The sequence below is a fragment of the Citrus sinensis genome, chromosome 7 (assembly GCF_022201045.2).
Source record: "Citrus sinensis cultivar Valencia sweet orange chromosome 7, DVS_A1.0, whole genome shotgun sequence".
NCBI classification, from domain to species: Eukaryota; Viridiplantae; Streptophyta; class Magnoliopsida; order Sapindales; family Rutaceae; genus Citrus; species Citrus sinensis.
Genome location: NC_068562.1, coordinates 11,403,125 through 11,417,710, shown reverse-complemented (window position 1 = coordinate 11,417,710; position 14,586 = coordinate 11,403,125). Strand labels below are relative to the sequence as shown.

The window sequence follows — 14,586 nt, the reverse complement described above, 5'->3', positions numbered from 1 at the left end:
ATTATGAGCAATTCACTTTGAAGGCAATAAAACGTGAGGAATGTGTTGAGTAATAACTATTCAATTTGATTTCTGTTATTTGCACTGTTTTTGATCATTTAATTTCCATTACTTGCACCCTTTATTAGAAATCACTTTAATTTTTGGCATAGAACTAATTCAGGGATCAGGATATCCTCTTCATTCAACAAAAATTAAATTTCCGAATATGACATATGACAGACATTTCACAAAAAAAGCAAGATCACTATCAATTAAAAGGTTTTTTCATTTTGATTAATTTCGGGAAAGTACATTCACTTTTTGAAAAACTCAGCCAAGTGAGTTCTAGTCAAACCCACCTCATAAGTTACAAATTCTGTCAGGTGTAAACCAGGATTCAAATAAATGCCTTCAATCTTTGTTATGACATCAATATTTAAAAATAACAATAATAAGAAAAAAATGGAATATGAGGAAAGGTTTAACCCAAGAACATGAAATTACAACTCAAATTCACAAAAGCAGTCCGGCAAAGCAGACCCTCGTCCCATAAGAAAATCATCTCTGTGGACCTTCCACAAGGCTTGCATCAACTCCTTCCCTTCCAAGCCTTGATAAGTGAACTCCGCAAAAGCTTTTCTGCTTAAGAACAGAGTTTTATACAACCCTTTAAAAGCACGCATTGCTGCAACCATCTTATCCATGTTTCCAAAATATGTAGCCATGTAGGAATCGCTGTTGATGGATACGTAATAATCCAAGGCAGCTTTTGTGTTCCCATGCATGCGTGTGAAATCCTCACCAGTATGAAGGGCGGACTTGGTAACTACATTGGTGTAAACAGATGTTAACCCTTCAATTTCCATCAGGCCATCACCTGCAGCCAGGTATATATTTGTGTTTGTTGGGATGGAAAGTGCTTGAAGTATAAGAGCTGTTTCATTGGGTGTAAGAGGGCATTTTCCCCGTCTTCTCCAGATGCGAGCTACCTCTCCAGTCCATGGTTTTCTATCACCCCTTGCCGCCTCAATCGCTTGCATGGAGGTGGGAGAAAGGCCTTGGTATTCACATTGGCTGTAGGCAACCATATCTGGTTCAAACCTAAGGTGAAGTGAGAGAAAAGGTTTGGGTATGGCTTCCAGAAGCTCAGCCGCTTTCTTCTGCAAGGATCTAGTAAGACGTAATGCACTGTAGCATGCTTGACAAAGAGCAGCTTTTGCAAATCTTGGGTACCTGTAGGATTTTATGTAAGCACAGATTCAGGATAAAATATAGCAGTACACTCATCCGGGGCAATAAATTATGAAGTAATGAAGCAAGGAAACTTGAGACACGAAAAAATACCTGTCCCTTCTCTGGCTCATTGCTGGTGTCAGTGAGATATACTTATGTTCCAACAGGGCTGGAAGAACACTTTCAACATAATCAAATTGTCCTTTCCGTTTGCTACAATCTACATGAAAAGGTTCTTTAGATGAAATCTCGGGAGGCAATTCTTTGACAACTTTAACAAAGCCATCCATATGTTGAATGAAGTAGTCGGCCTCAAATATATCTGCAAAATCACTGAGGTAAAGCTAAGGAGTTAAACGAATACTGTGTGTGTAGAGAAACAGAAATGGAAACTTAAAAATGCACTTGACAACTCATTAGCCTCACACTCTACGATGTTACATAGCCATAAACATCATGATCTAACTCAAAATCAGAAGGTGCATATAATGAGCACCATTTGGATCACATCAAAAACATTCATACAGCAACTCCTTGGCTAGCTCCATGGAAGCAAAAGCAAAAGCATCAATTACAACCTAAGTATCTTTACGGTTCAAGACTAACTTTCAATGTTTTACAGAAGAATCCGTGATTATCATTAATAACGTTATTTTTTCAAACTTAAGAAAACCGTGATGAAAATTCAAAAGTAATGTTTTTATATTTTAGATCATGCTTAAGAAAAAGGCAACATATATTAACATAGCACTCCAGGGACCAACTATTTAACAAAAGTAATCAATCACAAGTGAGAGAATCCACATTCCTGCATAGGCTTCCAATTCCATCTTTACGGAGTTCCCACTCTCTAGCAATGCCATGATGGTACATAAGCATAACCACAACTTACCTTGACTCATTCCAATATGCAGCCACTTCAAACTTTGGCAGAACAAGAGTTGCATTTAGCAAATGAGCAACACCAACACCATCACAGAACTGCATAAATTGTCAACAATATCAGACAGGAATCTGCAAGTCACAATCAGAAATATCTAATATACACTCACATCTCTTCTCATCTGATTGAGGCCACCATAGCAATCCACACGGATGTATCCATTACTCTTTGCTGGAAAAGCTGCAGGATTTCAACAAAAAACGAATGCAATTGTCTGCAATGATAGCCAATTAAAATTGACTCAGAATTTCAAAAATCAACAAAAATGACTTGAACCCAATGCCAACTTTGACCGTCCCACAGCCTCAAACGTTATACTGCAGTTTTATACGCATAACTTTATATCAAGCATATGAAACCCAATTTCAACTTTAACACTAATTACAAAATATAATCTTTGTGTAGTATGTTGAACATGTAAAGTCAATATGTGATTTCATCAAATCATTAACAATGCACGGCTTAAAAACATAAAGATCTTTTTGCCAAATGTTCAAAAACTTAAGATGAAACACATAAATCAACAAAGTGTAGAAAGAACTACTTACGAGTCAAATGTCTGTGAAGCCACCATTTGCAAGGCCTCCAATCTACCAACCTCCTCACACTCCATATATCAGATTCCCCTCTACAAATATACAAATCACATTTCATTAATTAAAAAAATAAATAAATGCACACTACACTTACATTAATTGGCTGGTGAAATCCAAAATCACCGATCTAAAAATCCCAAAAAACAATCACAGAACACATATCTTTTACTTCCAATACAATATATCAATCTAGCATCACACCATTTCTTAGAATCTAGCATTAAACGACCGAAAAAATATAAAAAGTACAAAGTAAAAAATCCTGTAACTGAAACAATATCAAATGCTCAACTGCAAAAATCTTAACATTAAAAGACACAGAATCAAAATTCGTTTTTCTGTTCCCTCTAGTGTCCCTTCGTTCAATGGTTTTATAAGAAACCAAGCTAATACGAAATAAAACAAAATAATGGGTGAAAATATAAAGAGGAATGGAGCTGCTTACGCGGAGGGAAAAAGCGAAAGAAAAGTAGTATAAGGAGAGAGCAAAACGACAGCAAGAAAAAGAGAAAGACCCAATATGATGGAAACGAACACTGGTTTCACTGTTAACTTAATCATTTCATAATCATAATCGCAGTCGTAATCATAGATCTGATCTGATGTGACGTAGAATTAAGAGTTTTGTGTTTTCAGATCGATTTGATGAGGTTGAGGCTCAAGTGCTTTTGTTTTTTGAAGATGCAGATTTAAAAAATAAATAAATAAATAAAAATTGCTTTCTTCTTTGGCTCCCTAACTTCTAATCTTTTATTGAATAAGGGTTTAGTTTTTTCATTTTATCAAATAGGTCCTTGTTCTCAACTCATGTACTTATTTAGTTACATTTATTTAGCATGATATATATATATATATTCTATGCTTGTATTTTTGCTTATTATTGTCAAACACTTTTTTTTTAGACATTATTTGATTACTCTTTTTTTCAAGTATTTTAAAAATACAGAATATTGATAACGAGACCAAAAATTATAACAAAAAGTTTTAATGTTATTTTGTTGTCAAAATTTTAATTATTAGGCACTATCTTTAGTTGATCTAAGTTACATGATTATGTACAATATCTATATTAAAAATCAAAACTCACCCAAGTAATCAAACATTGCCAACACGAGATTTTAGAGTAAACAAAATTAGCTGACACGAATGTAGAATTTGTTGCATCACATTTATCATTGGACATAATGGGAAGGAGTCAACGCTGCTGTTCATGTTCCCATGCGGAATTTGTTCTCAAAGAAAGTAATGTTAAAATCATATCCAGCTTTAGCTTTATGTTCGAACACATTAGTTGAGGAGGTTTATCAACTTTTTCTTATCTTTCATTTGCTTCATTACATTGAATCAGCTTGAATCAATTAAATATGCATCATATAAATCCATTATGGAAAAGTTTGAGTTGAGTTGGGTTAGAATCATGTGATGACCATTTATAATTATTAATAAATTAATTAGTTTTTAAATCTGAAATAATTATCTTAAATTTTTTGTTTATTTATAAATTCTGCTCCCACGTCTATAAGAATCTAATTTAGTTTTGGGATTGATATTCAATTTTATAGGACATCTACATAAAATATGACACTTATCATTGGACAGGGAAAGTGGTTTTACTGCATAATGCAATGCCAACATGTGGGGATGAACCTGCAAAGTAGTTGATTACTCTTTAAAACTTTTTTGAGTAAAGAACAAGGTTCAATTTGCTCACAAGACAACTCCTTATGTTCCATTTAACTACCATAACATGAAGCTAAAATGAATGCCAATTAAAAGAAAATTTGGCACAATTTAAAGCATCTCAAGCACATTACAGAGCTTCCCTAACCCAATTCATCCAATCAAACAGCAGCAAACCACACAACAAAGAAAATTTATCAATCACTTTCAAGCTCTGTTTCTTCGCTTCTTGATTTTCTGAATCCTGTTTTGCCCCTCATTGCATTTGCTAGCTCTTGAATCGTACAAGAAGTGCTTCGCTCCATCTTGTCTGCAAGTATCTCAATGATGTCCAAAAATCCTAATCCCACGAGTCGGTTCCTCAACATCTCAACTGTAGAAGAATACGGTGGTATCCCTTCATCGACCATCATCTCAAAGTATTTGCATGCCTCCTCTAGTTTACCTTTCTTCTTGCACAAACCATGAACCATGACAGAATATGTCGAAACTGAAGGATAAAATCCTCTCTTCTCCATACTCTCCCAAACTTCGGTTGCCCTATCGAATCTCCCCACCCTTACCAGCAATTTCAGCACCATGTTATAAGTATGACGATCTGGCATAACATTTTCTTTTGTCATTCTAGTAATCAACCGAAGAGCCATATTGACCTCAGCACGATCACAATGGTAAGCTAGGATTGCATTGTAACTCCATTCATCAGGGTTGGCTCCCCTCTCTATCATCTCATCCAAAAGTTGATAAGCCTCTTCAACTTTCTCATTCTTGCAAAGTTTCCTGATTATACAATTGTAAGTAAACACATTAGGCACAAGATTGTACCTCTTCATCGAATCAAGCACTCTAAACACCGAATGAATATCATTCGCCTCACAAAAGGCATGAATGAAAATCGAGTAACTAAAAGCATCTGGCTCAGCTCCAATGGAACGCATTTCTCTAAGCATTCCATGCGCTTCATCAATATTACCCGCTTTGCACATAGCTTCCAATAGACTATTATGCGCAAGAATATCAACCGGACATTTTCTCTCAAGCATTTCATCGAACAACTTACGCGCTTCACTCAACTCACCAACATCACCCAGCCCCCTCACCAAAATGCTATAGGTTTTCACAGTTGGAGTAAATTCATGCTTAGCATTGTCAAAAAATTGATGGGCAACCTTCACATGCTTTCTTTTGCACAAAGCATGCAACAGCTGATCAAGATCATAAATGCTAGGCTTAATACCAAACTCTACCATTCTATTAAAAGCCCTAATGGCATCATTAGGTAAGTTAGCTCTAGCATAAGCTCTAAGAACAATCCAAAAAATTTCTGGGTTTATTTCAAAAGACTGATTCTCCCTAATCTCTATCAAAAAATCCCATAATAAAGCAAACTGCTTGGTACTTCCTAATATATCCACCAAAATGTGATAGCTACCAGCACTGTGTTCAAAACCAGGGATTCTTTTGGCCCAAAGAAAGAATCTGTGAGCGGAGAACCCAAGATTCTTGCACCTTTTTAAGACTTGTTCAACTAAGTTTGTGGATATTCTTGGAGTGAATGTATTGAGGGAAAGTTCCAAGTCGTGGTGGGGGTCCCTGTGGTCGCTTAAAACGCGGGAAATTTCGCTAACAAGGTCTGCTGATGGTGGAGGGTCTGAGTAGTGGTGGTGGTGATTTTGAGAAGAGAAGTGGTATCGGAGTTTTGGTTTGTGAAGAGATTGGATGAGTTGTGCGCGCAGCAGAGGCTTTGCCCTGCAGAGTGATCTGATTGCCATTTTGGAGATTGCATAATGCATATATTGGTCAAGGAAAGTGCTTTGTGTTTATACTATGAATAAGGCAAATTCAAGGCTATGAGATTCTATTAAATTGATTGTATTACACAACCTATCAATATGATTACAACTTAAAATTAGCAGTCTCCAGATACATAAACTTACAGTTTTTTATCCAATATATATTGATGCTCAATCCAATATTATCAAGATATGAAATAAAATAAGTTACGAGAGACTTGAACTCACGTCCTCAAATTGAATTTTGAAACTAAGTTTGGAGATCGTTAAGATAGAGAATGAAATGAGTTAGAATGTTAGATAGAGGATTGTTAAGCATGATGCGTTTTCCATTCACTCAAATTGCACTTCAAACACAACGTTTTCACCCCAACAGCTTACTAATGAGCATACATGATTGCATATGATATATTTTCTTGATAAAATAATTTTTCCTATGTTAAATTCTTGTCCCAAATACATCAACTTGTTCCTTAATTAATTAGATTACTTGTGAGAACTTTCTCAAGTTGGACAAGGTTAATTGTGAGCACTTTCTCAAGTTGGGCAAGGGAAATACTTTGCATTACTTTAGCTGATTCTTGTCCCACGATTGAGTTGCAAGTAACGCCCACTACCTTATAAAAATTCGATGATAATAATGTATATCAAAGAGGATATGCATTAACCTTTTGAATATTATTTGATTAGATAAATAATGATCACTAATATTAAAATCCATAGGCATGCATGTTTGAATGATTCTTCTGTTTCCACTCGTGCAGACAGTAGCCTAGTTTGATAATTTAAGGCAATAACTATATTGGAGATATTGTACCGTAAAGTACTCTTTCATAATTACAGAATCAAAATGATAAATAGTAAAAAAAACATGTTGTAACTTCGATCATGTGATTATGAAAGAGTGTTTTAATGTAAAGCATATCTACCGTAGCCGGATCTTTTACTTAATGTGTCAATGAAGAATTCAACTTGTTGATTAGTGGCTTTAACTCTCCCCTGCAATGCACTCATTATAGCTTTATCTCTTTTCTCTTCTTAGAATCTTAAAACAAAAATCAAATACAAAACAAACCAAGCAAAATCCCGGTTTAATGTTGATTTTTCATAACTTAATTGATTGTTTAGCATTGAAGTACCTTTTTTAAGTTATAGTTACTTTTAAAAAAAAGTTATAACTATAAAATAAAAATTTATAATGTGTAGTGAAGATGAATTTTGAAATAATAATTTTGATAAAAATAGTAAAAATATTATTAATTTTTTATTATACAAATGATGGAACAAATCAATTTATCTTTCAAACCATAACGATTAGTATTTATCAAATTCTTTGATACCCTAAATTTTAAAACTACAACTGCGGAATCTTAAGAAAGGCCAAAGAATCGTTTATTATAATCTTGAACTTGATCCAATCTTAATTTATAATTACTTGTAAGCATGCAGCCAGCAGCTGCCCTCCACTTGTCTGGATCTATAGTTTTATCTTTAATATGCAAACTACAAAGACAAAGAGATCTCCAGAATCTGGCTGGCAATTAAAGAAGTTACTGAAATATTTTCTTTTTTTCGGGGGGAAAAAAAGAAGAAAAGAAACTGCTTCTAAAGGTGACCTAGTTGTACAAGCTTTCCGCATTTTGCTTGGCATTTTATATTTGCTCAGTGCAAATTGACTAGGACAAGCATGAATACTTTGGAAAGTTGTCGTAAACAAAGGGGAGATTTTGTTGTCAATCATTTTCATTTTCATTTTCTTATGGGACATTGTGGCTCTTAGATTAGTGACACTGACACCCAACTCAAAAGCTTTCAAAATTGAACATTAATATAAGATCACCAATCCCATCAATAAATTTTATGGGCTAAAAAATTTCATCTCAAACATCACCTAATTCTTGTAAACTAATACTTAATTTTGTGCGAAATGGTTAGTGTTTCAATTGCTTTATTTGCAAGTGCACAGTTTGATAGATATTGTAATATATATAGTACACATTTACATCCACACATTGCCTGCTGAAAAAGCATGCCATTATTAATTTGGGTTTGAATCTTAGAATACTAATACACTATCTTCATTAGTTATGTGGATCCAATATGTGAAGTGTAGCTTGTCAATTATTTTATAGGCTCTTAATCTTCTACCAAACATAGAAGTGATTGCATCCACTTCAATTATAATTAATTAATGTGTCCACTTAAATTATGATTAATTAAATACCTCTTATCTTCTTCATCTTTCACTTAATGTGTATTTAGAACATAAGATTATAAGATATTAAAATACTCTTCATATTAACTTAATACCAATAACATGTTTGGTAAAATTTTGGAGTTCATTGTGGTGCATTATGATGCACAACAATGCGCCTAAATGGCGCATTACACAAATCTAAAGGAACTTTAGGTTTGTGTGATGCTGCAAACTTAGTGACTTTTACCTCAATCGAGGCAAAAGAAGTTTATTATAATAATACAATATAGTTTAATACAATATATTATACCGAATACACCCGCTTAATAAACTTCATATACATTATATACATTTGGCTGGGAGTGGCCGCATATAAATTCACATCGTTGAGCTATTGCAGCGAGAGGAGTTAGAAAATAGTCATCTTCTTCCTTCCCCCCTCTGCATCATTCTTTCAAGTATCTTCATACCAAGTATATTTTCCTTATTTCCTAATATAAATCATTCGGTCTCTTGAATCTACATTTAATGGGAGGAAACCTATTAAGATTTATCTTACAGTACTAATCGCATTTCTTTCTTATCAGTAAAATCATTCCACCGTAGGGAAAAATACTCGTGCACTTAAGATATTAATTAAAAAGTAATACTTCCACTCGCGTATTCATAACAAATTCGAGCTCCATTAAAGAAATCGAAACCTTTTGCTTCCAATTGCCATCCACAGTTGGTCTTTACTATGAACCACTTGTGGCATTTTTTTCCCCATTATCAAAGTATAACAAGTAAAAGTTATGTCCTTCTTCGAATTCAAAATTAATACTTGTTGTTTTTAATCATTTCATAATGCTGTTTTTAATCATTTTTCTCGCAGTCATATAATTACCTAATTTATTAAACAATGTCATTATACGTCACTTTCATTCATACTAACTCTAGATCAATTATACTCCTTTTAAATTGAACCAAGCAAGCATCCATCATGGAATAAATTAAGTTTGATTTAAATTTACTGTTTAGAGAGAATATATGTCGTTCCTCATTACTTTAATGATAATAGCATTAAAGGACAAGCATCAAATCTGTGTGCTTGAGGGAGACTAAAATGATTATAAATACAATATTTTATTTATTAATTGATAACTCAGTCTTCATCAGCCGATCAACTTTTCTAATAAACCTAATATTGATTTATTTTATTACACACTTGCCCTACTATTATTATGTTTAATTTTCTGGCTCGACTGTGATAGATAACAACTGCGGAAGCAGATGTTACTCTATAATCATAATTAAGCCTCTGTTCTATGCACAGGACAGAATCAAGCAAGCCATGCAATAACGTTTTTAAACAAGATTGTTAGGGTATAAATACTGTGCGGTTTATGTTTCGCTTGCTTTACTGGTCTTTCTTTTCTAAGACTTTAATCTTCTCTAGTGTTAGTCATTTCAAAATCAATAATGTTAGGAATATTAATAATTCAATCTTAATTTGGATCTCACTATTACGTGCCACTTATTTATTAAACGATGAATTTTATAGTTTGTAAAATTATTTAACTACTACCTAATGGATAAATGACATATCGATTGAGACTCAAATTAAGACTTAAATATGGGATGCCTAGCATTACTCTTCTAAAATTTATCCTAATCAATGTGAGAATGTGGAAAAAATACCTTATTCATCCTGTGCAATCATCCAACGTCATAGTATATCCCAAATTACGCGGTCTTCATTAAAAGAAGAATTATTGTGCAATAAAATAACTTTAAAAATTGTGTGCATATACCATCATCACTCGTACCACATCATATGGCAACTCATTTTGGAATAAATTTGTTTAAGATAAAGAGTTTCAGAGTGACTAGCATATCAATCTAAACTTTTACGGGTGCATGTAATTGTCATTTGCTTACTAGTGTATTGACAAATCGTCTTAATTTACATACATGAGCTTTAAATTAAAGCCATCAGGATGCTCCGTCTCCATCCTCTACATGCCTTTAAAGATTAAAAGATTTGTTTCTATCTATAGTAAATGCTTACAACTGTTTTATTTGGTCGATCATGGGGAAAAAGAGCCAAACTTCTGTTGTTTGATAAAACTAATATTAATCTTCTTAATATTTTAAAGTATATCTAAATCCCCTTGAGTTTTTTTTTTGCCGATCTTATTATTTTACCCTTAGTAGTTGTTTGATTTTGGAAATATAAATATCTTTAATTATTTAATTAATCGAATAAAATATGGTAAAAAGCAAGGGATTGCCATAATTTTATATTTAATTCTAAATTTAACTAGTGGTCTCTCTATATTTATAAATACTATTTTTTGGAGAATGCATATTAAGAGAGGAAGTGCATATTATAATTAAGAGAGGGAGAGAGTGCGTATTAATCTTGCATTTAATTTTTCAATTAATTCTGAAAAAATTATAATTAATTGAAAATTTATGGAAATTCCTTAATTTTTTCCATATTTTTCATTTACTTTTTCAATTAATTATGATTAAAAAAATTCAGTTACTTAAAAAATTAAAGGTATTTATATTCCTAAAATTAAACACCACTAAGGGTCAAAGTATAAGATCATAAAAAAAATACAATTAAAAAAATTTGAATATATTTTAAAATATTAGGGAGGTTTCGATTAATTTTATCAACAGGGAGTTTCGCTCTTTTTTTATTTTTTTTTACTACAGTTCTTATTTTCTCGATATAACAACTCTCTACAGCCATTTTTTTTTTCCAAGTAACGACACATTTATAAAGATGGAATACTGGGACATATGCACGACTTAGCCGTTAGGATTTAAAAAATCTGTAACTCAATTTTATAAGCAAAGTATTATTGTTTTTCAATAACCTAAACCACAACACACATTTTAATTAAGATCATCCATGAATGCAATAATAAGTTTTTAATTTTGTAATCTTCTTTAAGAATGATTATGTTGGGACTACTCCATTCATTATGCTATCCATTTAAATTACACTATAGCATTATTGTGTATAGTGGCAGACCAACATGTATAATTAAGTGTATATCCCAGGGAACAATCCTACCCCAGTAAACCCACTTTAAATTGAGCAGGTTTAATACATTTTCTTGCTTTTAATTAAAAAAAAATTTCCATCCATATCCTAAATTAATTAATTAATTCTTAAAACGATTTGGAATTAATTAAATTCGACGGCGATTTCCAGATCACATACTGTTTTCACCATTTCTTGATTAGATAAGGCATTAAATTAAATCATAGCTTAGTTGATTTAAAAAAAAATCTCTTTTAATTCTTATAATTTGAGCTAATTGCATAATTACTCCTTATGTTTTAAAAAAATATCATTATTCAACGTATTCCTATTATGTTTATGTTTCAGTAAAAATCTATTTAGTTATTATCTACGTTTCTTCAATTGTCGCATGTAAAATTTATCTAAATTTTAAGTTATATCATACATAGATATTGACTCACCCCTATTAAAGTGTGTTTGGGATTGATGTTGGGCAGCTGTAACTTAAAAGGTACAGCATCAAAGTATTTGGCAAACACTAACTGCTGTAGTTTAGAAGTTATGTTGACGTGATTTTTCACTTATATCATTAAAAATCTATTATATTTTTAATAATTTTATAAAAATTATTATTTAAAATTTATATTTACTGCATATTATTAACTTTTATTTCATAGTTATAATTTTTTTTACAATAACTATATCTTAAAAGGTACAACACCTCAATTTAAAATGTATCATTAACCTCATCTAATATTTATTAGAATAACGGTGGAAATGTTTGAAGTCATTTTTTAAAACACAGACACTAACAAGATAATTAACAAACTATAAGACAAAACTGTAATTGTCCTTAAACTTTACACGTCACACCCAAGTGAAACCTCTAGAAACCTCTGCAAAAATCCTATAGGTAATAGAATATACACAATCTACTCACCAATTTTCTCAAAATCAATAACCCAAAAAGAAATTAAAAATTAACCAAATAATAATAATAATAATAACAGATTGTGACCAATTATCCAAGAAGCAAAAATCCAAACACACAAAAAATAAATTTAATGTTTATGACGTGGCCTCTATGGAGAGAAGAATGGGTAAATAATAGCAAAGGTGAGTCCAGTTGGAGTTGAGTCGAGTCACCAACGTGGATTCAACGTGTCATGGTAATCTAGTTGCATGAATGGGACACGTGTCGTGCATGAAAGCTTCCTTATTTGTCTATATAGGCCCCCTACTTTCACTGGCTCAATATATCTCTCTTACACTGCCGTGGCTTGTTCAGCTTTCTTTTCGCCTTTGAAGCTTTCGATTTATCGTTATTTTTATTATTAATTTTTGTTGTTTTTAATTTCTTTCGTTTTTCCTTTAATTATATTAATTACCTTGTTGATTTGTTGAGGAAAAAAATAAAAAAAAAATGAAAGAAAGCGTAGGAAACCCTCTGCATCTCAAATCTGTCAATCATGTTTCGCTTGTCTGCAGAAACATCTCTGAGTCCATTGATTTTTACCAAAATGTTCTTGGGTTTGTCCCTATAAGGAGGCCAGGTTCTTTCAATTTTGATGGGGCATGGTAATTTTCTTTTCTTTTCTTAATCATTAATACAAATTTCTCTTGTTTGTTTCTCGGGAAAATCTTTTTATGTTGGTGTTGCTGAATTATTATTATTATTGTGATGATGATGATGTAGGTTATTTGGTCATGGAATTGGAATTCATCTGCTGCAATCGGAGAATCCAGACAGCTTGCCGAAGAAAAGTGTGATCAATCCTAAGGACAATCACCTCTCTTTCCAGGTAATTTAATTTAATTAAGTAATTAATTAACTTGAATTAATTTAATTTGTTTCTCATGATTTGTATGTATGTAGTGTAACGATATATGATTAGGTGCGTGTGAGAATCAAACATCTCTTAACAAACAAGTGTATAGTGACAAAATTAAAACGGTGTATTTTCTTACTTGAAATACTAATAGCAATAATCGTTTGCTGTGACTGAAAACGACAATGGTGGGGTCGTTTTCATTGGATACGAAGTATCCAGCAGGTGTTATTATTGTCACAAGATTCGCGAGAGCCGACGCAAGTTGTTTCGGTTTCATTAGGAACAATAATTGATCAATCTTAAGTCATGAGCTGGGGTCTTAGGGCCTTTGCCTTTTTAAAACAATTATAATAATTATTATTAAGAATGATGAAATTGAAAAAGAAAAAAGAAAAAAGAAAAAAAAATCCTTTTATGCAATAATAAAATTGATCACGTCTCTTTGAAGAAAAAAATGCCTAGTGTTATAAATTTTCTTTTTAATGACATTATTATCTATAAATATCATTCTTACAAGTCTATAGCAGCCGTCTATAAATATCATTCTTACAAGTCTACACGAGCCACGTGAATTGTGGGCTATCTGTAACATGCCAATAAATCTGCTAGTGTTCATCCAAAAACAATTTAATTTTTTCATATATAATAATCTTTTTTTAGTGGCAACTCAAGAGCTTTTGTATGTTGTCATATGACGAAACATAACATGATAAAGAAAACATGTGTATCGAAGTTTTGTAAAGTTTAAATTGCAGGCATCTGAGAATTATGTTGCGTTGTATTTTGTAATGTGTGGATGTTTGCATGTGAGAATACTTATTTTATTATTTGTGACGCTAGTGCGAGAGCGTGGGAAATGTGGAGAAATTCTTGAAAGAGATGGGGATCAAGTACGTGCGAGCGCTGGTGGAGGAAGGTGGAATCTTAGTGGAACAGTTGTTTTTCCATGACCCAGACGGTTTTATGATTGAGATATGCGACTGCGATAATTTGCCCGTTGTCCCATTGGTCGGGGACGTCGCTAGATCCTGTGCTCGAGTGAACAGCGTGCAGCAAATGGTGCAGCAGCAACTGCGAGCCAATTGAATTGATTCCGATGGTGATGATGATGATAATATTAATATGTTAGTGCTGTGAATAAAAGTCGACGAAACGAGATGAGAGAGCAACGGCTGTCGGTATCTCTTCTCCCTGTTTTGTGGTTTCTTTTCATTTTTGCTCATTGGACGGTGTTTGGTGTATGATAAGACAGATGAATGTGATCCCCTGGATGTGGAAATGATCATTTTGTTCGTTTTTGTTTTCGTC

General features: G+C 32.7%; 3 protein-coding genes across 4 annotated transcripts; 1 reads left to right on the top strand and 2 right to left on the bottom strand.

Annotated features, from left to right (window-relative positions):
• Positions 1 to 250: 250 nt before the first annotated feature.
• Positions 251 to 3,426, bottom strand: LOC102629612 (O-fucosyltransferase 13). 2 transcript variants are annotated; one of them, XM_006465288.4, is made up of 6 exons: positions 3,200 to 3,426; positions 2,707 to 2,786; positions 2,268 to 2,338; positions 2,108 to 2,196; positions 1,327 to 1,548; positions 251 to 1,215 (listed from the first exon to the last, which is right to left on the bottom strand). In XM_006465288.4, exons 1-6 carry the CDS (start codon positions 3,313 to 3,315, stop codon positions 483 to 485), a joined length of 1,311 nt encoding a protein of 436 aa, XP_006465351.2. In that variant the 5' UTR covers positions 3,316 to 3,426; the 3' UTR covers positions 251 to 482. The 2 variants fall into 2 exon arrangements, with proteins under 2 accessions (XP_006465351.2, XP_015385493.2); XM_015530007.3 differs by having other exon boundaries at positions 2,268 to 2,372; positions 3,200 to 3,267.
• Positions 3,427 to 4,390: 964 nt separating this feature from the next.
• Positions 4,391 to 6,367, bottom strand: LOC102629893 (pentatricopeptide repeat-containing protein At1g52640, mitochondrial). Its single transcript, XM_006465289.4, has one exon. It carries the CDS (start codon positions 6,225 to 6,227, stop codon positions 4,632 to 4,634), a length of 1,596 nt encoding a protein of 531 aa, XP_006465352.2. The 5' UTR covers positions 6,228 to 6,367; the 3' UTR covers positions 4,391 to 4,631.
• Positions 6,368 to 12,702: 6,335 nt separating this feature from the next.
• Positions 12,703 to 14,586, top strand: LOC102630180 (hypothetical protein). The gene is made up of 3 exons (XM_006465290.4): positions 12,703 to 13,024; positions 13,143 to 13,248; positions 14,119 to 14,586. Exons 1-3 carry the CDS (start codon positions 12,870 to 12,872, stop codon positions 14,362 to 14,364), a joined length of 507 nt encoding a protein of 168 aa, XP_006465353.2. The 5' UTR covers positions 12,703 to 12,869; the 3' UTR covers positions 14,365 to 14,586.

Coding starts and splice junctions, on each gene's coding strand:
- LOC102630180 (XM_006465290.4), top strand. CDS start 12,870: ATGAAAGAAAGCGTAGGAAACCCTCTGCATCTCAAATCTGTCAATCAT. Junction 13,025..13,142: donor TTCAATTTTGATGGGGCATG/GTAATTTTCTTT, acceptor ATGATGATGTAG/GTTATTTGGTCATGGAATTG. Junction 13,249..14,118: donor ACAATCACCTCTCTTTCCAG/GTAATTTAATTT, acceptor TTGTGACGCTAG/TGCGAGAGCGTGGGAAATGT.
- LOC102629612 (XM_006465288.4), bottom strand. CDS start 3,315: ATGATTAAGTTAACAGTGAAACCAGTGTTCGTTTCCATCATATTGGGT. Junction 2,339..2,706: donor GCTTCACAGACATTTGACTC/GTAAGTAGTTCT, acceptor GAAATCCTGCAG/CTTTTCCAGCAAAGAGTAAT. Junction 2,197..2,267: donor TCAATCAGATGAGAAGAGAT/GTGAGTGTATAT, acceptor CAATTTATGCAG/TTCTGTGATGGTGTTGGTGT.
- LOC102629893 (XM_006465289.4), bottom strand. CDS start 6,227: ATGCATTATGCAATCTCCAAAATGGCAATCAGATCACTCTGCAGGGCA.